The sequence below is a fragment of the Phalacrocorax carbo genome, chromosome 11 (genome assembly GCF_963921805.1).
Source record: "Phalacrocorax carbo chromosome 11, bPhaCar2.1, whole genome shotgun sequence".
Lineage (NCBI taxonomy): Eukaryota > Metazoa > Chordata > Aves > Suliformes > Phalacrocoracidae > Phalacrocorax > Phalacrocorax carbo.
In genome coordinates, this window is record NC_087523.1 from 16866817 (window position 1) to 16893105 (window position 26289).

The 26289-nt window shown below is 44.2% G+C and overlaps 2 protein-coding genes across 2 annotated transcripts in view; both read left to right on the plus strand.

Annotated features, from left to right (window-relative positions):
* The window catches only part of COMMD5 (COMM domain containing 5), a 191457-nt gene that overhangs the window by 118592 nt on the left and 46576 nt on the right, over positions 1–26289 (plus strand). The gene's annotated exons all lie outside the window — the stretch shown is intronic.
* ESX1 (ESX homeobox 1) lies at positions 8077–17379 on the plus strand. The gene is made up of 5 exons (XM_064462733.1): positions 8077–8179; positions 8260–8488; positions 8571–8616; positions 14469–14755; positions 15989–17379. Exons 1-5 carry the CDS (start codon positions 8077–8079, stop codon positions 16212–16214), a joined length of 891 nt encoding a protein of 296 aa, XP_064318803.1. The 3' UTR covers positions 16215–17379.

A 26289-nucleotide genomic window follows, 5' to 3' on the forward strand; every position in this document is an offset into this window, starting at 1 on the left:
CCATAAATGCAAAGTCTACAAACTTTTAGAAGTTAAAACATATATTCTTTACCTTCCAGAAGAGATGAGAGCCTCATATAATTGTGACCCCAAAAGGGGTGGCTTCAGCAGACCCAGTAAATATTACAATATCATAACAGCACTGCTAGAGGTACCCATAAGGCAAAGAGCTCTCCATGTTTCACCTACAGGGTTTGAGAAATAGCGCATTAGAGCAGCTGCTGAAAGAACACATAGTACAGTATGTTTACGTTGCTCAAGGTCTCTCGCACAATATGTTACGAAATAATTTCAACAGAAACCTCTTACACCCTCTTACATGCCTGCCCTTCATGAACAATCTCTCCTTCAAGAACCAAATGCACAAAGGGAAGACTGCGGCTCTCACTTTATTTGCCTGCATAAAATAAAAGGCCTGCAGAGGGAGAAAGAACAGATCTGAAATTAGGACTGCAAACAGATTTGGATGGGGACACGACAGGGCATCTGCTCCAGGCTGGTTGGTCAGAATGAGCACAACAGCAGCATCCCCCAGCTCAACACAATGCCTCCTCCAGAGTTAGCCAGCATCACCCCAATTCTTATCTCATTTGTTTTCCAATTGATATTTTATTGTGCTCTTGAATATGCAGCACAGAAAGGGAAGCTGATTTGCCATGTATTGTGCACACATTTTTTTTCCAAGCAGTCAGGTATGCCTAATCAGCAAAAAGCACTTACATTATTTTCAGAAGTTATTAACTGAAATGGGAAACCAGCATGCTGTGATTCCATTACAAAAGAGTTACTGCACTCAAGTGCAGCTGGTATAATAAGTATCAATTGGCTTGAGAGAACCTAGCTATGCCAGCTAAGGCTCTGTCCTACAACGTTCAACCTTGCAGTTCCCCAGTATTTACAGGATTGCCATACACGACCTAGATCAAACACATAAAAAGAGAGGTGCTGATCTTCAAGTTCACCCAGATCTTCAGATAGCTGTGTGAAACAGAAATACAACGAGGTAGCAGTTCTATTATTAAGAATATGAAACAATCTGGAGAGGTACATTGGCATTAAAGATGTTCAGCACCTAGGACATCAACCAAAGTTGACTCAGAGCTCTCATCACAATCACTTCTGTTTTATCCAAGTTCTGCACTTAAGTCTCTAGTAAGAAGTCATCTTCTTTCTTCAAGCCAATAAAGATCCATGCTGAGCTGTCAGACTAACTCCTTGGACTTTCTTCAGGAATTTTTTCCTGGTAAACTCATCACATATTTTCTCAGAACTTTATTTCAATATAGATATAGACAGGCTTTGTTTTCTAAGCCTAAATACTAAAATTCATTAAAATATATTTATGTATTTAAAGCACTAAAGAATGCTGATGCACATAATCAATGTGCCCATAAAACAAACCAAGAAACATTTCAAGCACAGCAAATACCAGTCCCTCTCATGCAGTTGCACCTCTGCTGTCATCCACAAACATACACATATGCTTCCTTTCATCTTTCAAACACTTTGTGGACAAGGTGAGCTTTATGATTCATCTGCCACATTTCACTTTGTATGTGAACCAAAGAAAACCAAGAAAGCCATAGCAACAAGGTTGGTTAAACATGAAATGATGAAAGCGTCATTTCGATCACACTCTTTTAGGGCATTTTTCAATGGCACGAGGCAGCAACTACAACACAGTTTGTCCAGCTCATGACAAGACACAATACAACTCCAAAATACCAAGTCAAAAGTCTACTCAGCAGTGTAAATGTGACTTGCCTGAGGACATCCAAAAAATACAGATGTGTGGTGCATTGGGCTTGACTGGATGCTCAGTGCCCACCAAGCCGCTCTATCACTCCCCTCCTCAGCAGGATTGGGGGTGGAGAAAATAAGATGGGAAAGAACTTGTGGGTCAAGATAAAAGCAGTTTAATAAAGCAAAAGCAAAGGCCATTAGCGGAAGCAAAGGAACATAAAAGATTCATTCTCTACTTCCCATCAGCAGGAGACGTCCAGCCACCTCCCGGGAAGAAAGGCTTCAGTAGGCATAGAAGTTGCTCTGGAAGACAAATGTCATAATAACAAATGCCTCACCACCACCACCACCACATTTCTTTTAGCTTTTATTTCTAAGCAGACATCATATGATATGCAATCTCCCTTTGGTCGGTTTGGGTCAGCTGTCCTGGCTGTGTTCCCTCCCAAGATCTTGCTCACCCCCAGTCTACTGGCCTTTGGGATGCAGGGAGGAATGTTGGAGAGACAGCCTTGATGTTGTGGGAGCACTGCTCAGCAGCAGCCAAAACACTGGTGTGTTATCAACACCTTTCTAGCTACTGATAGAAAGCACAGCACTATGAGGGCTGCTATGTGGAAAATTAACTCCACCTCAGCCAGACCCAATACCATCTCACCCCTTACTCCTATTCCATACCAGTTGTGCCATGCTCAGGTCCCACATAATACATATATATATAGATATCTTCTGGCCATCCCATTGTATTTAATTCTAATTACTGAAATCCATTCTTACCAACACTTATAACTTATTCTACATACTTAAACCATCATTCTACCCAACATACAGATTTATATGTTCTCATTAACTCCTATCTCCTGTCCTTTAACAGATAGGTATTATTCTCCCATTCCATGGGTTTCCTTTGCTCCCCCAAATGTTCATAAGAACAGGCTAGGACTTAGGCCCCAGCTGTCAACATGGGTGCTCAGGACAGGAGAAGCAGCAAGTTCAACTGTTGGGCACCAACACCATCTTGGTTTGGGTCATCATTGCATTTGTCCAGTTCCTTGTGAAACACACTCTTCATCGGTTCAGGTCATTCCTGCTACATTACTTCCTACAACATACAACTCACACCACAACTTATTTTCCCCCCAGGGTTAAATTTCCTAGAGGCACACACCAGGTCTCTCCATCCTTCCACATTACCCACCAAGTACACCCAGGTACTTGAGTGAAGACAATCCCACGAATGAGTTTGCCTTTTTCTACAGGAGGCGCAATCCACATCGCCTTCCCCAGCCCCTTCCCGATGTGCACTACAGGGACCTTACCTCCTCCCACTGTATGTAGAGGTTTTGTCTGGGCAGGACCAGGACAGTTAGCAGATCCTCTGTTGTTAACCAGCCAAGTGGCTTCTGCTAAATTTATATCCCAGTGCTTCCATGCCCCGTTGCCAATATAGGCTTTAACAGTCCATTGTGCCTCTCAGTCTTTCCAGAGGCTTGTGGGTGACAGCGGGTGTGATACACCCACTCAACACTGTATTTCTTTGTCCAGGAGTTCATGAGGTTATTCTGGAAATTAGTCCCATTGTCTGGGTGCCACACTGGGTGCTAAAAAAGACCGTGGTGGGTTGACGCTGACTGGACACCAGATGGCCACCAAAGCTGCTCTATCACTCCCCCTCCTCAGCTGGACAGGAGGGAGAAAATATAATGAAAGGCTCATGGGTTGAGATAAGGACAGGGAGATCACTCAGCAATTACCGACACGGACAAACCAGACCTGACTCGGGGAAATTAATTTAATTTATTGCCAATCAAATCGGAGTAGGGTAATGAGACAATAAAACCAAATCTTAAAAACACTTTCCCCCCACTTCCCCATTCTTCCCAGGCTGAATTTACTCCTGATTTTCTCTACCTCCTCCCCATGGAGCCATGCAGGGGCAATGGGGGACGGGGGTCGTGGTCAGTTCATCACACGTTGTCTCTGCCACTCCTTCCTCCTCACACTGTTCCCCTGCTCCAGTGTGGGGTCCCTCCCACAGAAGACTAACTCCTCCAGCGCGGGTCCTTCCCACAGGCTGCAGTTCTTCACAGCTCCAGCTGTAGGTCCCTTCTGTGGGGTGCAGTCCTCCAGGAACAGGCTGCTCCAGTGTGGGTCCCCCCACGGGGTCACAAGTCCTACCAGCAAACCTGCTCCAGCATGGGCTCCTCTCTCCATGGGGCCAGGAGCCTGTTCCAGCGCAGGCTTCCCACGGGGTCACAGCCTCCTTTGGGCATCCACCTGCTCTGGTGTGGGGTCCTCCACAGGCTGCAGATGGGTATCTGCTCCACTGTTAACCTCCATGGGCCGCAGGGTACAGCCTGCCTCACCCTGCTCTTCACCATGGGCTGCAGGGGAATCTCTGCTCCTCTCCCTCCTTCTTCACTGACCTTGGTGTCTGCAGAGTTCTTCCTCTCACATACTCTCATCCCTCTGCTGCTGTTCCACCACATTTTTCCCCCCCTTCTTAAATACGTTACCCCAGAGCCGCTACCACCATCACTGATGGGCTCGGCTCTGGCCAGCAGTGGTTCCATCTTGGAGCCAGCTGGCATCAGCTCTTTCGGACATGGGGGAATCTTCTGGCATCTTCTCACAGAAGCCACCCCTGTAGCCCCGGACTACCAAAACCTTGCCACGCAAACCCACTACAAGATGAAAAGACTACCCTGTATCCTAGAAATAATGGTTATAATATTCTTGAAAATTTCCAGGTGTAACATTATTCACTTAATCATAAAACAGGAAGAGTGCTAGAAAACTGCCAACAAATAAAACAAAGCATCTTGGAGTCATGCGCAAAACCACAAAATAGGACTAACCTTCTCATCCAGCTATTTTTTGATTAAAAAAAAAATTATTTTTACCTCACTTTCTAAAGAGGAAACACAGTAAAACAAAATTGTAGAAGAAAAACAGCTCCCTAATAATGAGCTCTGCTGAGGGCGATACAGGAAAATACTTTTTGCAAAAACTGGCACGCGTCGATGGCTGCTGCTGAACAACAAGCAAGGAGATAATGGTGCTTTACCTGACGTTTGGGTTGTTCTTGGATTTGGTTTGTTTGGAACATAAAAGTAACAAAACTTATCCACTTTTGGCTCTGGGACATCCCATTGGTGTTCCTGGGCCTGCTCTCCAAGATTCCAGGGCTTCTCGCTGGGCAAAGAGGTTTGTGCAACTATAACCTGGGAAGGAAGCACATCACAGGGTATTCCATAACCAACAGATTCCTCAACAAGGTTCTGACAAAGCTTCTTGTGGCCAGAGGAAATTAGATCGCTCAAATCCTGTTTCCTGGAATTGAAAGAAACTGTATTATAGACATTTGGTCCATAGGATGCATAGAACCACTGTTCTTTCCACCACAAATGAGTTCCTAAGCCTTTGAACACAGATAAGGTCTTTAGTACATGAAACCAAAAGCTGCTAAAAATACAAAGCAAAGAAAACAACGGCAGTGCCCTACGATGTTGAACTATCAGGCAGTTTGTTAGAAAAAAAGTGACTAGAGAATTCTTAGAGTCACATAAGGAAGAGCAGGCAGGGGAGGGAAAAGAGGCCCATTTGGTCAAGGAGCATAGCATAGACAACCACACAAGCACAGACCCCATGTAATTCTTCAAAAGACAGCATAGCCAGTAGACTTCAGTGATTTAACCTTGGCTTGTGCAGGGCTGGCCTATGACCTCTGCACTGTACTCCTCCCAGTATCCTTATGATATGCTAGGAAATTTTTTCCATTTTCCACTATAACTGAATTGCATCCGCCCATTATTGCAGGTGATGGTGCATACTCTGAAAAATATATCATTTAAAAATGCTAAGTTTATCTACATTAATTTTTTATAATTCCCAAATGTTAATTTCTTACCGTAAAAGCTAACACACTTGAAGCACAAAACACACCTACCTTTACCAATCATTCAGAATGGTTTAGCAATAAACAGCTCAGAAGCAAACACAGCAACTGAAGAAACGTCGTGGGATCCAAATTCAAAAACTTTTGCACCTAGCAAAAGCGCTAGAGATGTGATTCAGACAGATTTTTCAGCCGCTCTATGGACCAGAGAGCCTTACAGTCGCTCCCAAAAGGCAAAGGCAATATGTGTACAATGCTTCCACTAACAGCACACGCGTCCTGGTTACCTGTCAGTAAAAGCAAAATTACGGTACAGTCACTTTAAACCATAGGTAACACACACCTGACTCTACATGAATATGGAGAAATTAAATATTTCATTTGGTTTGATCTGTATGGAAAAAAAAATCCTATATTTAACATAAGCTCTTCTGTGTCAGTGTTGGGTTCCCTCAGCCAAAGGCCCACACCACCCCGGGAATTTATGCAGCAGGAAGCCTTTGTCCCTAACGCAGGGTATGCTGTTTTCCTGCAGTATGTCAGGTAAACTCGTGGCAGACGGAGAACACAAAAAGTTTTCTCTCTCCATTCTGAGGTTAAGGGGTGCACTTGCCCAGCCCCCTGCCCCTCCAAAAGGCTAGAGATGGACCTTGCGTTTTCCACGCACATCTTGAAAAGGGAAGATGGCTTCAAATGTCGCTTCTCTAAAATGGCCCCAGCTGAAAACTACGGCCATGTGTGGGGACACAGGAGTTCCGTTACGTGACCTCTCTCCCCCTTCCTGTGCTCCCCTCAGCACTTACCACTACTATATGGCTCTGTGACATTAGTTCTCCTCTGGTGACGTGCTTCTACAAATATAAGTAGGACCTAACAAAGCCAAAGGGAGAAAAGGCAGTCTGAGGTTTGAAGCTGAGGGTCAGGATCCAAACAGGACAACAATCTGAGAAATGACAAGAAAACTCTATGTAAAAACCACTTTCTGTAAATGTTACCCTTAAATACAGTTGTCTCCTATAAAAGCAGCCTACTTTTTCAAGAGTTAGCATCAGTAAGTGCTTCCCCAAAGCTCCTCATGAAAGGTGCTGCAGGAACGGGTTCATGAAGGTATTGCTTCAGGCCAAACACAATTTTTTGCAGTGAAAGGAATAAAGTTGAGCACTGACTCAAGAGCCTTGCAGCAGAGCAGTGAGACAGCGAGGAGGTCTGTCAGTAACCAAAGAGAGAAGCACAAAACCGCTCATACAGCCCCAGTGAGGTAAGAGGCGAGGAAGACAAAAAAAAAAAATAATCATCTGTTTGTAGAGTACAATGCCAGAAGGAACCAAAAGATTATTCAAGCCAGACATCTGGTATAAGACAGGTCACAGATTCAGGAAGCATCTCTCCGCACTGACAGCCTTTATGTCTTCAGCTAAAATGTAAACCATCCAGCCTCGATGCAAAGACAGAGAAGCCAGAACTTCACCAGCTATGTTGTTTCAAAGGTTAGTTATAAACACACAGATTTTTAAATCTATGCCTCATTTCTACTCTACATTTGTCTGGCTTTGGCTTTCAGCCACTGGGGTTTGGATTTTATTTTTTTTTAAGCCCTTTGCTGCACTCTCTGTAAGACTTTCTAGAAACGGGTATTTTATTCTCATGCCCAAAATCTAGACGTCAGGATCGAATCATTTTGTCACCTAATTTATGTCAGTCTCTAGCAGTACACCACAGCGAGATCACAGAACTGCTGGAAGTCTGCGTAGGAAATAGTTTCCAGACCTCCCGTTGAGGAATCATCGCTGTAACAGCAACAACAACAGAATTCTCGAATCGAAGCGGAATCGAAGCTCTCCAGGGGAAAAGGCTGTGTCTTGCGTGGCTTTGTGCGCTTTCCCCGCGCTTGTCGGCACGCGGCGCTTCGCAAGGTCAGCCTTAAAAAGCCGAATTCAACAAGTTTAAGTTCGGCAGAAGCAATAGAGAGCCAAACCCTAGCGACCCGTAAGCGCTCCGTGGGCTCGGGCAGGTGCAGCAGCGCAGGGGGCACCGCCAGCCCCGACCCCGCAGCGGCAGCTCCCGCCGGGCCGGGCTCTCCCGCACGCCGGCGGACACCGCCACGACTTCAGCGCAGCCGCTCCAAAACCGTGCCCTCGAAGGAGGCTTTACAAAGTTACCGCCCGCCGGGAGCGGGGCCGAGCGGGCGGCTCCGGCCCGAGGGCACGGCACGGCCTGCGGGGCAGCGCCGACCGGCGGCTCCGCTCCCGCCCGCCCCGGGGGAGGCCGCCGGCGGCCCGGCCCCTGCGCGGCGAGCGGGGCCCGGCGCCTCCCACCCCCGGCCTTGACGCCAGCGCCTTAATGAAATGCTAATGCCGGGGCGCGGAGCCGGGCGCTGCCCGCGCCAATAAAACCCGGCGCGGCGCCGGGGCCCTGCCCGCCGCCAGCCCGCCGCTATGCAGAGCGCGACCCCCGCCGCCGCCCCGCCGCCCCTGCACCTCCTCACCTCCTACTTCATCGACAGCATCCTGGGCCGGGGCCCCGCGGCGGGGCGGCACGGTGAGGGGCGGCGCGGTGAGGGGCGGGCGGCGGCGCGCTCCCCCGCCGGCCCCGGTAACTCCCCGCTTCTTTCCCCTCAGGCGAGGAGAGCGCGGCGCCGCCGCGGCCCGGCCGAGCGCGCGCCCCCGCGGAAGAACCGGTGGCGGCGGCGCGGGGGGACCGGCCGGCCGGCGGGGCGGCAGCGGGCAGCGAGGGGCCGGCGCCGCTGAAGAGGAAGCAGCGGCGGTACCGCACCACGTTCAGCACCTTCCAGCTGGAGGAGCTGGAGCGCGCCTTCCGCAAGTCCCACTACCCCGACGTGTTCACCAGGTAACGGCCTCCGCCGGCGGGGACGGGGCGGCGGGCCGGGGCCGGGCGGGCGGCGGCGGCTAACGGTGTGCTGCCCCCGCAGAGAGGAGCTGGCCCTGCGCCTGGACCTGACGGAAGCCCGCGTACAGGTGAGTGCGGGGCCGCCTCGGCCGTCGAGCCGCTGGTGCCGGCGGACCCTGGGGGGACCCTCCCTGCCTCCCGCCGCGGCCTCCCCGGGGCCGAGCTTCAAAACCAGCCCGGGAGGGCTGAGGGCGGCTGGTAAAACAGCGCTTTATTCCCCCCGTTCCCCGGCTGGGGGAGAGGTTAATAGTGGGGGGCCGGGGGCCCTCCGCCTCGGTTAGTTCTTAAAGGACGGGGAAACCGGCGAGTTACCTCAGCGACGGGAAAACAACCTGCGACTTAAGAGACATTCCCAGATGCTCATTTATGCTGCCGTCTCCGTGGGTCTGAAGGCAGGTACCGTCTCTTCAGCTTTAAGACTATAAAAAGAGTATTAAAAAAAAAATCCGTTGGTTTACAGCAAATGAGGGGTTCTGTGCAGCATCCTAAGTTATTTACCTAGGCTTCAGAGAAGCTTACACCCTTTTCTTGCTCTAACTTAGCTCAATAAAACAGTCACACTTCTAAACGACTGGTTAAAACAAATGAAAGGTTAATTTGGCATTCATATGACAGTCGGGCACTGTCCGGGAGAATTTTATGGCCTAGCTGGGCTGCAATAATAGCAACGCCGGTAGAACTTCAGCATACAGAAACAGACACTAATCACCTCGCAGCCTGCCGTTCTCTTAAACCACGAATGACCCTAGTAGCTTTTCCTGACTCTAAGCACTCGTACTTAACAATACCCCTTAAGAAGCAGTTTCTCTGGATCCATCTCTTGTATAAGCTAGAAATCGCTTTTTATATAGAAAGATTAGCTTAAAAAAATGTTGTTTCAAAAGGTATGAAAGCTTTCAAAGTATTTTTAAGCTCAAAATGACAATGGTACTAAATTTGGCTTGTGCTGTGTATCGGATATTGACTGAACTACTGTTCCAGCACAGCTCTGGGTACGTGCATACTTGTGAAGGACTGAGAACGGGTGCAGCTGCTCAGCGTGACAGCCCTGCTTACTCCTGCAAAGCTTTGTCACTGTTGATGCCAGATCCTTGCTTATATATGTTGTCATTACTTCAGTCACTGGATCTGTGCTGGTTCACACTAGCTAATGTCTGTAAAGCTGTAAGTTTTTTAGCTTTTTATTTTAACATGCACCATCTTCAGAGAAGATCTTAGAAGTATGGACTTCATAATTGACTCATCTGAGAATAGCTGGATGTACTTTTCATCTCTCTTTTGTGGACTTGGAGGAAATTATGCCCTCCCCTTTCCCTACCACCAACGATCACTAAAACTTCTAGTCACTGAAATACCCCAATATCTGACAATTCCACATGGCATCTACCAGTGGAAAGGGCAGGGGTGACAAGCTGTTAACTTACCTGTTATTGTCACGTTTGCTTTGTGGGATACTCATTCCATTTGACCTCTGAAGGAATGGTGCATGGCATGGTGCATGGCAAAGAGGAACTCTTCTCCTTATGACTTCTCTGAAAAAAACTGAAATGTTCAGGTTTGATGTGGTCAAAAAGGAATTAACGAGCAAAATAGCAGAGTTGATGGATGCCCAGTGGATGGAAGGAACAGCAGAAAACTGTTCCTTGCACCTCCTTATTCCTTGTCAGCTCTTAACACAAGTCTCCTGGGCATGAGCACGCAGCCAGCACAGTTTGCTTAGGGTGAACTTCCCTTGCACAGCGACTCTGCCTGTGTAGATGTTCTTGTCCTATGGTAGATGGAAGACAACTTAGCCTGGACGGAAGAGGAAGCATGGGAACAGCTGCTATGCAGATGGTGATGTACTGTACTTAACAAGCTATCTTAACTCCCAAATACTTGCCTCGTATGCCCGTGTTCATAGTTGCTTCTGTGTGGTGTCCTGTGTGAAATGAAGACTTCCATGCCTCTCCCATGGTACCTGGCTGAACCAGTTGATGTGAAAAGTAGTATCTTTTTATTTACTCAAGTGTAAACCCAGGCAATTAATTAATCTTAACAAATGCAATCAGACAATTTCTTCACCTCAGTGTGTTTCCAGACTGAGGTCTGCTTCTCTGGGGAGAACCCTCTGTCAACCAGGTGGAATGGGTACCAGCTACTACACTGTCTCTCCCTCTTGCATTTTGAGTCTTACATGAAAATTAACAAATAAGAAAAAAACTGCCTATGAACATAGTCTCATTTCAGCATCACTTCAAAGAGATCCCACTCACCCAACCCCCATTATTTGCTTGTATAGAGGAAGGGAGGAGATAGCAGCAAGAATCTTTGTATTCTTCCTTACCTTGGGAAAGGGGTAGTCTAGCGTCTGCAAAACCTCTTCGTAATCTGAAGCCATGTTGGGATGCTCTTCGGTAGCATTTGCATCTGTTGTTGCCATTCCATTTCTCATAATTCATACTGTTAGCATGGAGGAAAGTAAGAAAATGTTAAAGGAATGTTTTATTTTTTTAATGTGAGGAGTGAAACATTACTTGGGTATTTCAGTACCATAAACTGCATCAGTGTTAAAACATTAGCTTACAAATAGAACTGATCTAAGCATCCTTGTCATATTTTCTGCTTAGGATCCTGTATTCAGCTACAGCAGAAGCACAATACTGTTAGTCACATCTATGAATCTTTTTATCATCATTAGCTATTACATCAATGAAATAGGATGCATTTTTAAAGAAAACTGCAGCAAGAAAGCTGTCAAATTTTACTTGCTCACCTCTTCCTTTTTAAAAGACCTAAATCTGTTGTCAAATATGTGTGGTGCTAGTAATTGCAAAAGTAATCTGGCTAATATTTAGCACCCAATTCAAACTCGATAGCTTAAAACTCATCTTTGAGTATTAAGCAATGCATTTTTTCCAAAGTATTTTACCACTGATGTTACAGTCATGTCATAAAAATCTTAAGATTGGCATAGCAGTTTCTGTAACATTTAGTTTGGCACTTTCAAATGTGTATGAAAATAGAGTAAAGGCAAGTTAAGCCTTTTATTGGAAGCAAAGGAAAACAAAAGGTTCAAGATGACTAATCTGAATGTTAATGACTATAATGTACGCACTGAATTTTGAAAGCTGTTTGTCACGTCAGTGTAAGGTATGAGGCATGCCTTTGCTCCTTTTATCTCTTGCATTGATGTGTTTGTACCAGTAAGGAACTGAAAGCCACGGTTTTTTCTAAAGGTAATTATTATATATCTATGCTGGTATTTCCTTCCAGTTTGATAAATACAAAGTCTGAGAGATGACTAAATAAGTTTGGTTGTGAACCCAAAATCACCTGAATCACCTGTAACATTAAAAAGTTATTTTGCAGACAAAGTGCATGTCTGAGTGATCAAATGGATTTGCTTTAGGACAGAGAAAGCAGAAAAGCAGACATCTCATTTCATGTTAGGCTTCTTTGTGAAGAACAGATTCAAGAACAATGCTAAGATTTAGGAAATTAATACCTTTGCAGCATTTGTTTTATCCTTTTTAAGAAAGGCTTCATCTGTATATCTGCAGTGTATGACGGTTCACTGCCTTTTTAATTGGATTTTATTTTCAGAGAAAACACCAACACCTTTGAGTTGGTGGTCTTCTCCTGTGAGATCTCAGCTAAGCTCCAGTTACAAATATTTGGGATTACCAGTTAACAGCGATTTAAAGCCATCTGATCCCAGTTCATTTTTCTTACCAGACCCCTGTCTTGGACAATACAGACCAAGTGTCTAGTCCTCACTGTTACGCAGGCATAGCCATTCAGTGGTTCAGATACTCCTTCATAAGACATCTGATCATTTAAAACCTGTGGTTGCTGGAGAAATGGCCAAAGAATGAGTCAGAGCACTCGACTTTTAAGTACCAACTTCAAAATTTTGATGTTCTGGCTTTTATTCTAAGGGCACCTCCCTCTACCGAGACTGCCTGGACAGTAAGACAGTCATGTGTTATGTACATAACCTGAGGGGTATCAATCCCTCCTCCAGGAGGACAGCACCTTCCCTGTAAAGATAATCTATTCAGTGAAAGGACTAGAGTAGTAATTCTTCAGCTGGCTCCTGAGAACCCCATAGCGAGTGCTTTGAAAGACCAAATTGTTACTGACATATACAAGGAAAATCAGACTCAGGACAGTGAGGCTGTGGCATGCTACAGCCTTCTGGTTTGGGTATCAGCACCCTGGCGTATGGAGGGCTTTCCTTCCAAACACGTTAAATACTATTTAAGCACCTGAAGGTAAGTTATATCACTGGAAATGGTTACATGGCATGCCTGAGATTAAAGCAAGCAGTGAAGCTGGGACCCCCCAAAACCTGATTTTCAGATGTGACACAATAGAAATTTAAAACTCTTCAAAAACATTTTTGACTGAAATATAATTGCAGATACAAAACGCAGCTATTAAAAAAAAATCATGCATCCATAAAATTTTTGTGTCCAAAGATTTGGTCATAATACAGATCTCTGTAGAATTTTACTATTGCAGAAATACTAATAGCAAAGGAATTACTATTTTTAGCATCTGTTGTAATTTTTTTGAGACTCAAATCTTTGCAATTTCATTTTATTATTTTAATTTGTTTTAGTGGCTTGCTAGATTCCTATTAAGTTATGTACATCGTATGGTAAAAGACCTTCATATTTGAAGTCTACCTTTGTCCTAAATCAGTAGTAAATTTCAGAAAGTCATAATTCTCTACAGGGTGGAAGTTGGTCTTTCCAACAACTCTTGTTCCTTGTGTTACCACTCTCTACTAAATATTGAATCATGATTAGTGCATTCAAGTATTATACATAGAATGTGCTTGCAAGCAGCTCACTGAATTTCAACAGTAGTTGTATACAAGACTGCTGAATGAGATTATGGGCCGCAGCTAATGCCTTTCTTCCAAATCCAGATCCAGTTCAGAATCTGCCTTCAGTGGCCTCCACTGCAGAGGGGGCTAGAAGACCTGAGCAGCTGAGTACATTGGGGTGTTGACTGTTCAACCTCAGCAGCATCCATTTTTAAATATCCTTGGTTTAGGTCTTCTCTCCCTTGTTTTAGAGCTGATGCTCTTCACTCTACTCTTTGCTACCATTGTGGGTCTGAAAGGTTCTGCTCAGTGAATGCTAAACAATAATGGTGTGAAGAGTCAAGTTGTCTGATCTGTAGCTTTGATTGACTAAAGTCTTTAAAAGATGTTTAATGGGCTAAAATAATTACTAGTCAGGCTCGAAGAGGCAATATACTCAATGGCTTACCACACAAAACCAATACTAGCTAAAGCCCCTTTAGGAACAGCTTGATACCCTGTTCTAATGCTGCTTGTCAGATTTTCTAGTTTAGTATTGGCTTTCACTGCAATTCAGTTAATCACTTTCATGTAACTATGTGCTCTGTGCATTCATGGTAGATAACAAAAGCTTCTTATTTTACTTCTGAATTCTCTGTATAAAAATGTATGGTCCAGCTATCAAGATAAAAAGCACACACCATATATTGGGCCTAGTTACTCTTATGATTAAGTTGCTTCCTGATGTATCTTTACAGAAATAGCCACCTCTTGAATGGCTTTGTTGAAATTTAATTTTCAATAAATAGCTTATGAAAGGAAGAATGATCATTTTTAATAACTGCCCATGAGTTCTCAGGTGATAGGTTTATAGATGACAATGGCTTTAAAACATGTGGGACTATTCAGTCAGAGCTAAAGAGTAGTCAAATTTACAATATTTATAACTGATTTATTTCGTAATAAACCCACTAAGGCATTTATGAATGGATCTTTAATGTTAAAGAAGTGGTTTTTGGTTTAACAGTAAATAATTTTGCAGCCTGTATCACTGCATGCAGTAGTAACTGGTAAGACAAACTGCAGAGTAAGTTTAGCTAATGCCTTTATAATTTCTTATTGAAGGTCTGGTTCCAAAACAGAAGGGCAAAGTGGAGGAAACGTGAAAAAAATGACATTCTGGGGACTGTTCCAGGAATCTCCTTAACGCACCCACTTGGTCTATTTTTGGATGTTCCACTGAGTCATTCTCCCCTCCTAGATCACACGTGGAGGTCAATGCCTCTTTCAACATTGGCTCTGCCACCCATGTCTCCAGCCTTTAGTCCTTCAACCATAGGGCCGTTCGGCCTCAGCAGCCTTACCTGGACTTCTCTCTTCAGAAATCCTATTCTAAATCCACATTTTGGAAGGTATAGAATTAATTTTTTTCTAAATATGAAAACTGTTAAAAAATGCTACATTTTTATTAGTTTGATACTCGCATGTCCTCACTAAACATGCTTCCATAGGTAAACAAACTTACTAAAGTGGGGTTAGTTCCTGTGTAGGATCACTTGACAGGAATAGCAAGATGTAGTTTTAAATCATGCTAGTAAAACCTTAACATGTAATTGCTGTTTGAAGAACGATTGTGCACACTTACTGACATTTTGGTCTCCCTGACCTCCAGTATTCACATAGACTGCTGTAACCTAGGTGGCTCCAGCTCCATACTTATCTCACAGACTGACACAGATTATACTCCATAAAGGTGATTTGACAGAGTAAAGGTGTTAGACATCTCTCAGGAGACCAGGAGCCTGGCTACATATGCAAGAGTGACAGCTCTAGAGAGAAAGAGAGAGATCTTCCTGATTCTTACGTGTCCTACTAAAAGCTGGTCCTTTTCCCTTGGCAGGTGATGTGCTCTCAACACATAGAGCAAGCCCACAGCTAGCCTCCTATTCTTTCTCTGTAGTCAGACACCTAGAACTCCAGCAATTCATTTCAGCTGAACCTGCTCTCTGGGCTTTCTTGCCTGGCAGCCTGAAATTTATCAGCAAAATGCTGCTGCTGCTCTAGTGCACCCCATGAGATAGAAAAAAAAGCGTGTGTGTGTGTACATATAATAGATGTAGAGAGAGAGCTAAAAAGAAGATAGTGCTCTCCTCTTGCTGAAATTATAGCCTGTGTCGTAGTTCCACATTAACAGACAGACAAATGCCGCTTTTCACATGGAATAACTTGCCTGAACAAATTGGCTGCATAAACAGCCACATAAATTGGTCCTTTTATGAGGTGGTTTACTGCTTTCACAGAACAGGCTGATCTACAGCATCCAAGGTTTGTTTAGAAAGGATTTAGCATTAGGAGTTAAGCAAATGGTTGCTGTTCTAGGTATCTGCATGCCATGTCTGATCATCTCTCATTTATTTTAGTTAAAAGTGTTTGGGTATTTGGCGGGGGGGGTGTTTAAGGGCAAGACACTATACTGCAATATAAAACTAAAATACATTCTGGAAAACAAAATGTACATTTGGAAGAAATTGGGAATTTTAGCACATTTTATCTGATACTTTGGGTGGGAGAAGTTGTGACTCTGTAAGTACTTGTTCTCCAAAACAATTCTTAAGTGGGATAATATTGACTTCTTTCAAATACAGGCTTCTCAATGCTTTAAATCCTCTCATGACAACAGCTTCAGTACTAATGAAAGCTCCTGGACTCCCGTCAGACCCTGCTCTTACTGCCTTCACTGATCCAGCAGCAGTTGAAAGGAAAACGTCAAGCATTGCAGCACTAAGACTCAAAGCGAAAGAACATTCAGCACAAATCCCTCAATTAAACCTCATCTCCAGTCTTACAAACACTAACAAAGAACTTTGTTAGGAGCTCTCCCACAGACTACAGCCACGGAGGGGAAAGTGAATGCCTTCTCCAATAAGTAGCTCCTGTTAGAGAGACACATTTTAAAAAAGAAAGAAAACACACGCACGCAGAGCCGTAGTTCCTTGCATCTTCAGTAATGGACTGAAAGGAAATAACCCCGCTAAAAATTGGTTTCCATCATCACAACATGAAATCAGGTAGCAAATTGGCTTTTGTAATTTCTGATGCAACAGAAATGGAAGCAGGAACTCTCTCATCTTTGTAATTCGGGCTAACATGAAGCCGAAGCTTTGAAATCCCCAAACTCATCAGATGCTAGTCCAACAGTTCAAAATTTTTGTAGGAATAACTTCAGTTTTCTAAGCAATTCTTAACTGATTCTCAGGAGGAATTCTTACATGCAGTACTTGAGACATGAGAATCAGTACACCGTTACTAACTTTGAGACCATGCTTCATGTTGAAGTGCAAATGCCAGTGAAATCTCGCATTTTAGACAGACTTAGCAGGAATGAGATGGGGACTATTTTCAGTATAGGCTTTTGATTCAGAACTAGGTTTGTATAAAGAGTACCTTGTTTCAAACTAGAAAAAAAAAATGTTTGCTTTATGTTCAGGGTGGCAATGTTTTAGTAATTAAAAAAAGTTTAACCTTTGTATATGAAAACTATCCTGTGAAAGTAGGTTATCGATGTGCAGTAAATTGTATGTAGTTCTCCATGTATGTACATACGTATTGATACGTAGCTCATAGCTGTAAATATGAGGTTGGTAAATACTTCTAGCACGATTACTGGCACATCTTACCAGACCAGTAAGTTAACAGATTACTTGTACATTTCCAGACATTTCACGCCTTGAGTAGATTCAGAATTTAAGTGAAAACTAAATGTGAAGTGTCAAATTCTTCCTTGGACTGATGTTGGAATGAGTGAACACAGAGGCCTTGCTGAGCAGGAGTCTACAGTTCATCAAAGTCCCAGACTCCCTTTCTGGCCTCAGACAGGTCATTTTAAAGTTTTTGCTGAACTTCCCCATCTGGGAAATGGGACTGAGAAGAACTCTCTCATCTATAGGTGTGATGCTTTACTGTAAAGTGAGGGTAAGTAGTATCCTCCTTCTGCAGCATACTCACCTACCTCACAGGGCTGTTGTGAGGACCTATTAAACAAACGTGACACTGTGCAAATGGTAGTTATACAAGTGCTAATTGTTGCTTAGCAATTACAAAAGATGGGCCAGCAGCTGTCTACACATGAAGATTACCCTTTCCACATCTAGCAGCGGCCCAAGCAAGCGCTGTTTCTGTCAGTTAATGGGACAACATGGAACTCCTCTTCCACTGATGCTTGCGTGGTTCCTCAAGACTATTCTCAAGCACTTATATTTACACTGAAACGGTTTTGTATCTTTTAGAACTTCTTTCTCAAGGTAGCTCTGGGACTACTCTTAAGACTACATAGATGCTTTCAAGGCTAGAGTTTGGAGTGCAGATCTCCAGCTACCTAACTGCTGCTTCTGTAGACTCCTCTGAGCTTGCACTTAGGTACGTGACAGAGAAAGCAGTTTTCTGGATCAGACAGATCTGTTTTCCATGTCCTCTGAAATACAGCTAGTTTTGACTGCTCTTGAGTCATAACGTACCACAAAACCGGAAGTATTTCTGGGTTCATAGATGTCATCATTAGCACAGGTAGGAGAAGGTGGTGGTATTTTACTGTTAGGAAAAGCAAGCTTTCTACCTAAGCTACGTTAGGTCTGTGCTGTGGGTCAAGCAGCAGGAGATTTGGGAAGCAATGTAACCACGACCTCTCACACAAAGTTTGAGTGTGTTTCTTCCACAACAGCTATTTGCTTCCACCAATCCACGCTCATGGCCCAGGCTGCCAACTGGCAGCCAACACAGTAGGCACTCAAGCACTGAGTTTGCTCCAAATTAACCTTTTAAGTAGGTTAAAAAAAAGGGCTTGAAAATTGTCATTACGCAACTCATGTTCTATGCTGTACAAGCTTCTGTGGCATCTTTCCTTGCCATCAGTGTTTCTTGCAAAGCAGGAAGGTTCCGCAGGAGGCTGCGTCACTGTTTCATTTAAAGTAGCAGAAACTGGCCTGCATTTGTCATGAGCCATTCAGAAGAAAACTGTGCAATAAAATAAAACAGGTATTTTTGTCAAATTATATTCCTAGGCAAATTCACCAGAAGCAGCATGTGGAAAAATAACTGCTGAAGGCTGTTTACTATATTGCATGAAATAGTAGGTCCTATGTCATCACCAAAATCTTCATCATTGACCACACAGCCACAGAGCGCTCTCTCAGTGTGGGGCTCAAACTCACAAGCTGAAATTCCCTTGATTTCAGCAGTTACATCAGAGCTAACTTTCCGCTACTATCAAAGTTTTTCCAATAGCTATGGACAGAAATAATTTCAGGGACAGCAATCAACACACAGAGGCAAGTGATTGCAGTCATTTGCACTATAGCCCATGCCAGGGCACAGAGCTGCCACCTCTACCCAGCGCACACAGCCACTTCAACACCACTCTGGGGACCGTAGGGTTGGACAGCGGTGTTGGCCCCCAAACCCTTGCCAGATTGATTTGGTCTTGCTTTTCCCTAATTCTTACAAGAGGGCACCCTTCCTCCAAGACACCTGCCTCACCTACTGAAAGCACAGCCAAGCACCTGCTTGGTACCACTCCCCTGCCACCGCAAGCTGGGGCCGCTGCTTCTCCTGACCTTGTTATACTGAGGCAGGGACAGCCTCCACTTTGGTGTATGTATATTTATGCCTGGTTCTGTGGCTTCACATCACTGTGGCCTATTTGATACACTACAGCATTGCAAAGGTAAGTACGTTGCCTGTTCTGTTACATTACTGATTAAGTCTACGGGGTTGGAGGAGATCCATTAGAGAGTACTGAAGGAACTGGAGGAAGTGCTCACCAAGCCACTCTCCATCATTTATCAGCAGCCCTGGCTAACTGAGGAGGTTCCAGTTGATGGGATGTTAGCAAATGTGATGCCCATCTACAAGGGCCAGGAGGATCTGGGGAGCTACAGGCCTGTCAGCCTGACCTCGGTGCTGAGGAAGGCTGCGGAGCAGGTCATCTTGAGTGCTATCACACAGCATGTACAGGATAACCAGGTGATCAGGCCCAGTCAGCATGGGTTTAGGAAAGGCAGGTCCTGCTTAACTAACCTGATCTTCTACAACAAGGTGACCTGCTTAGTAGTTGAGGGAAAGCCTGTGGATGTTGGTTACCTAGACTTCAGCAGAGCCTTTCACACCATTGCCCACACCATTCTCCTGGAAAAACTGGTGGCTCATGGCTTAGGCATATTCTTCATTGGGTAGAAAACTGGCTGGGTGGCCAGGCCCAAAGAGTTGTGGTGAATGAGTTAAATCCAGTTGGTGGCCGGTCACAAGCAGTGATCCCCAGGGCTCAGTTTTGGGGCTGGTTCTGTTTAATATCTTTATCAATGATCTGGATGAGGGGATCGAGTGCACCCTCAGATAAGTTTGCAGATGACACCAAGTTGGGCAGGAGCATTGATCTGCTCCAGGGTAGGAAGCCTCTGCAGAGGGACCTGGACAGGCTGGATCGATGGGCCAAGGCCAACTGTATGGGGCTCAACAAGGCCAAATGTCAGGTCCTATACTTTGGTCACACCAATGCCAGACAATGCTACAGGTTTGGGGAAGAGTGGCTGGAAAGCTGCCTGGTGGAGAAGGACCTGGGGGTGTTGGTTGACAGCCACCTGAACATGAGGCAGCAGTGTGCCCAGGTGGCCAAGGAGGCCAACAGCATCCTGGCTTGTATCAGGAATAGCGTGACCAGCAGGAGCAGGGCAGGGATGGTGCCCCTGTGCTCAGCGCTGGTGAGGCCACACATCAAATACTGGGTTCAGTTTTGGGCCCCTCGGTACAAGAAGGACCTTGAGGTGCTGGGGCGTGTCCAGAGAAGGGCAACAGAGCTGGGGAGGGGTCTGGAGAACAGTCTTACAAGGAGCAGCTGAGAGAACTGGGGGTGTTTAGTCTGGCAAAGAGGAGGCTGAGGGGAGACCTTATCGCTCTCTACAACTACCTAAAAGGAAGTTATAACAAGGAGGGGGTGTTGGTCACTTCTCACAAGTAACAAATGATAGGACTAGAGGAAATGGCCTCAAGCTGTGTCAAGGGAGGTTTAGATCAGATATTAGGAAACATTACTTCACCGAAGGGGTTATCAGGCATTGGAACAGGCTTCCCAGAGAAGTGGTTGAGTCACCATCCCTGGAGGTATTTAAGACATTTGGATGTGGCGCTTAGGGACATGGTTTTAGGGGTAGGCTTGGCAGTGTTAGGTTTACAGTTGGACTCAATGATCTTAAAGGTCTTTTCCAACCTATACAATTCTCTGTGATTCTGTGTGAAATAGGAGCTGCGATACCTGTGCCATTTGGGTGGAAGATGGTGTCTGCTATCAGTAGCATTTCCCCATGGGTAGAGGTAGAGAATACAGCTTACTGATGTTTCATCTGCTTTTAATTTGAAATGCATAGAGGTTTTCTTTAAGCTGATTTCATTTTTCTACTTTAATGAGTCCCTCCAAGAAATTTCCATTCTTTCATGGGAATTGAAAAACCAGGTGTGAGAGCTAACAATTTTATGAAAATAAATATGCAGGACAACACCTGAAATCAGCTTAGAAATCAGAGTGCGCCTGTAACCAAAATGTAACAAGATTTTTATGTTAATTATTGCTATCTTACAATGAAATATCACACCAAGGGGAGGTTTACTTATTCAGTCTATTTTAAATTTAAATATGGAAGCTTAATTACAAGATATTATGGACATATATCACATTTAAAAAAATGCTGGGGAGCATTTAGCTGAAAAACTTTCAGCCTAGTTTCATAGCTACACATGGGTCAACACGCTTACCACGAACCAAGCAGGGACATTTACTTTCCTGGCTTTTCTCAGAGCATTGAGAAAAGCAGCATCCCACATTCTAAACAGGCCAGCAATTTTACAGACAGCTTCTCACACTGAACATTGCAATTATTTCCTGACACTTTATCTTGCCTTATGCACTAAATTCTTTAGTCCTAATTTAGGCAAAGCCTGCACTGATCTGGATTAAGACTGCAGGATTTTACCCTATGCCTCTCTCCTGAATAAAGAATTGTTGCAGTTTAATTCTTTGGGTGACATCAAGATGGTTTTCTGGCATAGGTTTCAACTGAAGCAGGCCTGGAGCCCTGGTTGTTTTATTGGGTTTGTCTGGTTTTCCTGAAAGCCAAAATGTAGGGGAGGATTTTCAAAGCAGCACAGAATATCTGAATACACCCACACCCCCACTCACTTTCTATAGCCACTAGCTTACTGTGAAAAAACTCAATCTCCAAATTAAACCTCTTGACATTACTCTTCATGTCACAACTTTTTTAGGTGTTTTGCTGGAAGAATCTGTGGCATATTGGTATCTCTTCGAGAACTGGTCACAAATATTTCTGTTGGAGTGCTCGCATTTGGCTAAACTGTCAGGTTCAGTTTGTTGTCTGCCCCAACTTCAGTTCCGATAACATAGGCCGTTGGGTAAATTTCCGTATTTCCAGTGACATAATATCATCAGAACCTTGCCTACAAAGAAAGAGCAATTTTGTTGGGGGGGAAAAAAAGGAGAATAATAGGCCAGGTGTTTGAAGAAAAGACAAAGAAACAAGCACAGTAGGGTGTTCTGACTCACAAATCTGTATTGAGAAAGAAGTATTCATGAAGAAAATTAATTTAAGAAGTATGTAGTTCAGGTTTTGAGCCCATAAGTTCCTTTCAAAAACAGATTAGTGATTAAAAACTTTTTTAGTCTAGCAATCTCTTAAACAATTAGCACAGTAATTGGAAAGGGACTACAAATTCAAATCTAGATGGACATAAAAGAGTTTCCCCATAGAGCTTTGCCTTGGTTTTGTGGGTAACAGGCATGCACCTGCCTTTACCATCAGTGGGGCTGAAATGCTGAAGAAGTGCTCTGAATAGGGATACAAATGCCCCAAACAGTAATGCCATACAAATTACTTAATTCATGTAAAGTAGAAGTAATTGTATTGATTATGAATGTGTGAGTGACTCTTTTATTTCAAGTTATATGAGATGTAAACCACCAGCTTGCAATGGGGTCCTCACTGCAAATTTGCTAACCATAGGGTAGGATGTTACGTTTTTCCTTATTCTAACAATAAATCCGAATGCACTGCCACATAGAAACAAGAGATCTGCTGACTTTAATCTAAACCAGGTAAATAAGAATTTCTCTGTAAAAATGCTTCTCTCGTCCAGCCAGGTAATAATTTTGCCCCACTTGTTCATCCTGCAAAAGATGCCTGAAATCAAAGGAAAAGGAAGGTAAGGGAGAAATATCCCCAAACTTCAGATGTTTTTCCTCAAGGCAGAACTTTTTTTCCCCTTTTGCTATTATTGAGATTTTTAATAACTTGTTTATTTTCAACCCTGTCATTAAATGCCATGGATCACTAGATAAAACCTAGGCTGTCAAAAGAAAAGGAAAAAAAGGAAAAGAGGGAGAGATTGTGCACAGTGATCCCTAGCAATGCAATTATACATACCAGCAAATGACTGAGTTGTGGCTTCCCAGGAAGCTCTACGAACAAAATACACATAGGGAGAAGCATGTGATGATATGCACGCTGCCTGTACTTCACTTACTTAAGCTATACAACCACCCAAACTGCATTAAATGCAGTTAAGGACAAGGCAACTCTACATATGGATTACAACAAAATCAAGCTAGTGGGTTGTGTTACAAGTCCATGCTGATCTACACAAAGCCATCCCCTGCCCAGCGTGGGCCCTCCATGGCAGCGGTTCCTCTCAGGAAAACCAGCTCCCCCAGGGTTTTTCCATGGGTGCAGGGGGTCTCTGCTTGGGCCTGGAGCCACTCCTCCCTCCCCCTGCCCACCCCTTGGTGTCTCGGGGCTGTGTCTCACACTTTTCCCCTCACCCCTCGCTGCCCGGCAGCGTTTTGCCCTTTCCTAAACACACTTTCCCTGAGGGGCTCGGCCGTGCCCTGCGGTGGGGCCACTGGAACCGGCCATGTCCGGCACGGGCAGCCCCTCAGCTCTCCTCAGAGGGGACCCTGCCGCCCCGCTGCCAGCCTGGGGGCATGGGCAGCCAGCACAGTGATGAGTACTTACAAGAAGAGATGTGTCATAAGCTCATCTTTGCACCTAGAACTTCCCCATGGCTTAAGCAATACCTGACTTTAGCTAAGGCTGTTTCTTCTGCCTGAACAGAACCTGTCCGTTCACTACCTATACGCAACTTCCAGGTCTGGATGCTGTCCTGGACATCCCTCCTGCCCCATCCATCCCAGGTGATAGGGCTGTCCCCGCTGCAAATGAAGGAGCCACAGCACAAAGCAGCTAATCCATTCCTTCACAGCAGAGGCAGAGCACCTGCGAGAAGCCAGATCTCCCAGCTGCTTGTCCTGTCTTTGCCCCTTGGCCATGCTGCCCCCCACCCCCTAACATATTCGGTTTACTAAAAAAATGTGAGGTTAACCTTCAAGGATTGAAGATGTTCAGTTGAGCAGTATGCCAAGGCACAAGTCCTGGAAGGAACATAATATTCTCAGTTAATTTCATCTGTTGCCTGCAGCAACATTTCCTATTTTTCCAGAGAAGAATTGCTCTGCGACGGCTGGTGGAAAGTCACTGGAACACTGGGATGAGCTTGCAAAGTCACACTGACAGAGTAACAAAACTTTTACATTGAGAATATATATACTGAATGGGGGATTGCTGTTTTTTGTTGTTTGCTTTTTTTTATTTTAGAAAACCTCCCTAATCGGTAATGATCTGCAGAAAAACTAGGACAAAATACCTGATGTAGCTGTTACAGATAAAAACTTATGTCTTTGCTGTGAGCAGCCTAGTGACATTATTGTGAACTAAAGCAGAAGCAGTCAAGACAGCTTGAATTACAGTTTCATCTGGTTCAAAAGGGTTGCTAGTAAAATGTATTTAGGTGATCTGCTAAAGAAAAGAATACATTGCATTTTATAAGTACCCAGTCACAGCTAGAGATTTTGACAAAAGTTGACTTTCACACACAATTAAACAAAATAATTTCAGTTTTCTAGTTTCATAGAAGCTGATCCACAGACTGCCCTATCTCCAGGGTTATTTTGTACTGATAAAAAATCACGGGATTAATGTTTGTGAAAGAAGACAAGGAAGGACAGCATTATTATAGCCTGATTTTCTGTATATCCCGAAGTGAATATAAGACAAGAAGTGAAGGCAGCTGCAATGTTAATGTATGAGAAGAGCCTGGAGACACTCTCATCAGTAAGTTATCAGAACATCTAAGTCTTACCACTGTTAGTGCTCTCTCAAACCAAACTAGTAGAGAAGTTGCTGACTGCAGCCATAAAGTTTTCAGTTGATGTTGTAGCAGGGGTGCTGTAAGCGTTCACCTCCTTTGTACAGAGCTAAGCAAAGAGAGAGTGAAGGAGTGAGGGAGCTACATCTGGAAGATGGAGGAAGAGGTGGAAGAGATTGATACTCAGTTCCCAGCTCCACAGCAGGGTTTCTGCTTTGGGACTGTGGTGAGCGCACTGCTCTGAGCCCAGCCCTGGACATAGAAGAAATAACCTTCCCCAAGCAGAGTGGATGGCAAGTGCTAAGGACTGCCAAGACATGGCCTTTAAGGCAATAAAAGAGCAGCTCCAGGCATTACTAGAGCACGCACAAATTTCTCATTTAAAAATAATTCAATCTGCATCTCAATTTCTCATCCCATGTCCAGAAAAAGGCAGGAAAGAACCTCATTTATTGTTTCCAGCACAGACATGGCCATTACTGATGACTCTTACAGAACTTACAAATGTGCCATTTCAAGAACAGTTATTCTCAAAAACATTTAAGACAAAAATGCATGTCTATGCTGCAGTCAAATGCATGAAATTATTCGCAGCCTCAACACTGAAGCGTTCAGCAGTTTTGCTTGTGGAAGAACACTTGGATCAGAAAAATAAAAAATAGTGCAGGCCATTCAGATGTCTGTACAAATCCCAGTCCTGGGAGACTTAGACATGCATATCTAAGGATACCATACCTGACAATGAAAGGAAGCTTTGGTCATTGTAGCAAATCTAAAAGCACCCTCAAAATCCTCACTGTTACTACTTAAAAACTAGTTATTCACACCCTGCATTTGACTAGGTGGTCGCCATTCACTGTTAAATCTTCCTGGCATCCCCAACAAAACAGTGCTTTTTATGGGCAGTTCCTATACACTAGTAATGATCTAAAAGGAAGACATATTTCTAGACTGGAAAACAAACAAACAAAAGAACAAGAAGAACAAGAAAACACCTAGCTCCATGCATACCAGGCATCAAAGGCCTCAGCACCCTGCTGAATAAGAGCCATTGATCACTTCAGTTAGAGCTAAACCAGCTCAGTCTGTCAGTGAGAAGCACAAGAGAAGAATCTAACCATCCTGAACTGAGTCTTTCTGGCCCCACTGACATATAGCATTAATGGTACAGGGTTCAGAGGTGTTAATAATTACTGCCATACTTGTAGGAGTCAGAAAGTTTGTGGGTTTTTTTAATTGATGTATTCCCCACAATTTTGAAATTACTATTCACTGTAAGTATGTTTCGCCTGGAACTGCCCTTGTGCCAGGAAGCTAAGCCAACAGCCCACAACATTACCCTTCACTTCCAGAGCTTGCCAGCGTTACTTGGGGTTCTGGTTGTTTGCGGGTTTTTGAGTCCATTATTAATCACTTACATCATGCCTTGCAAAATGTACTTTTGTAAGTTATTTTCATAAACACAACTCAACTGAAATCATGGCAGCAAAACATAAACCTACAAAGCTACAGCCTTTGGTAATTCCTACGTTACCTACAGGGGAGAAGGATGGGGGTTGTAATAACAGAACATCGTTTCTTCTCTCCCTCTAAAGTTTGGAAGGTGTTACAGACTGCAGTTTGGCAGCTATACATCCAAAACAGACAGAAAATACTCTGTTCTCTGCTACTATTTCAATATGGA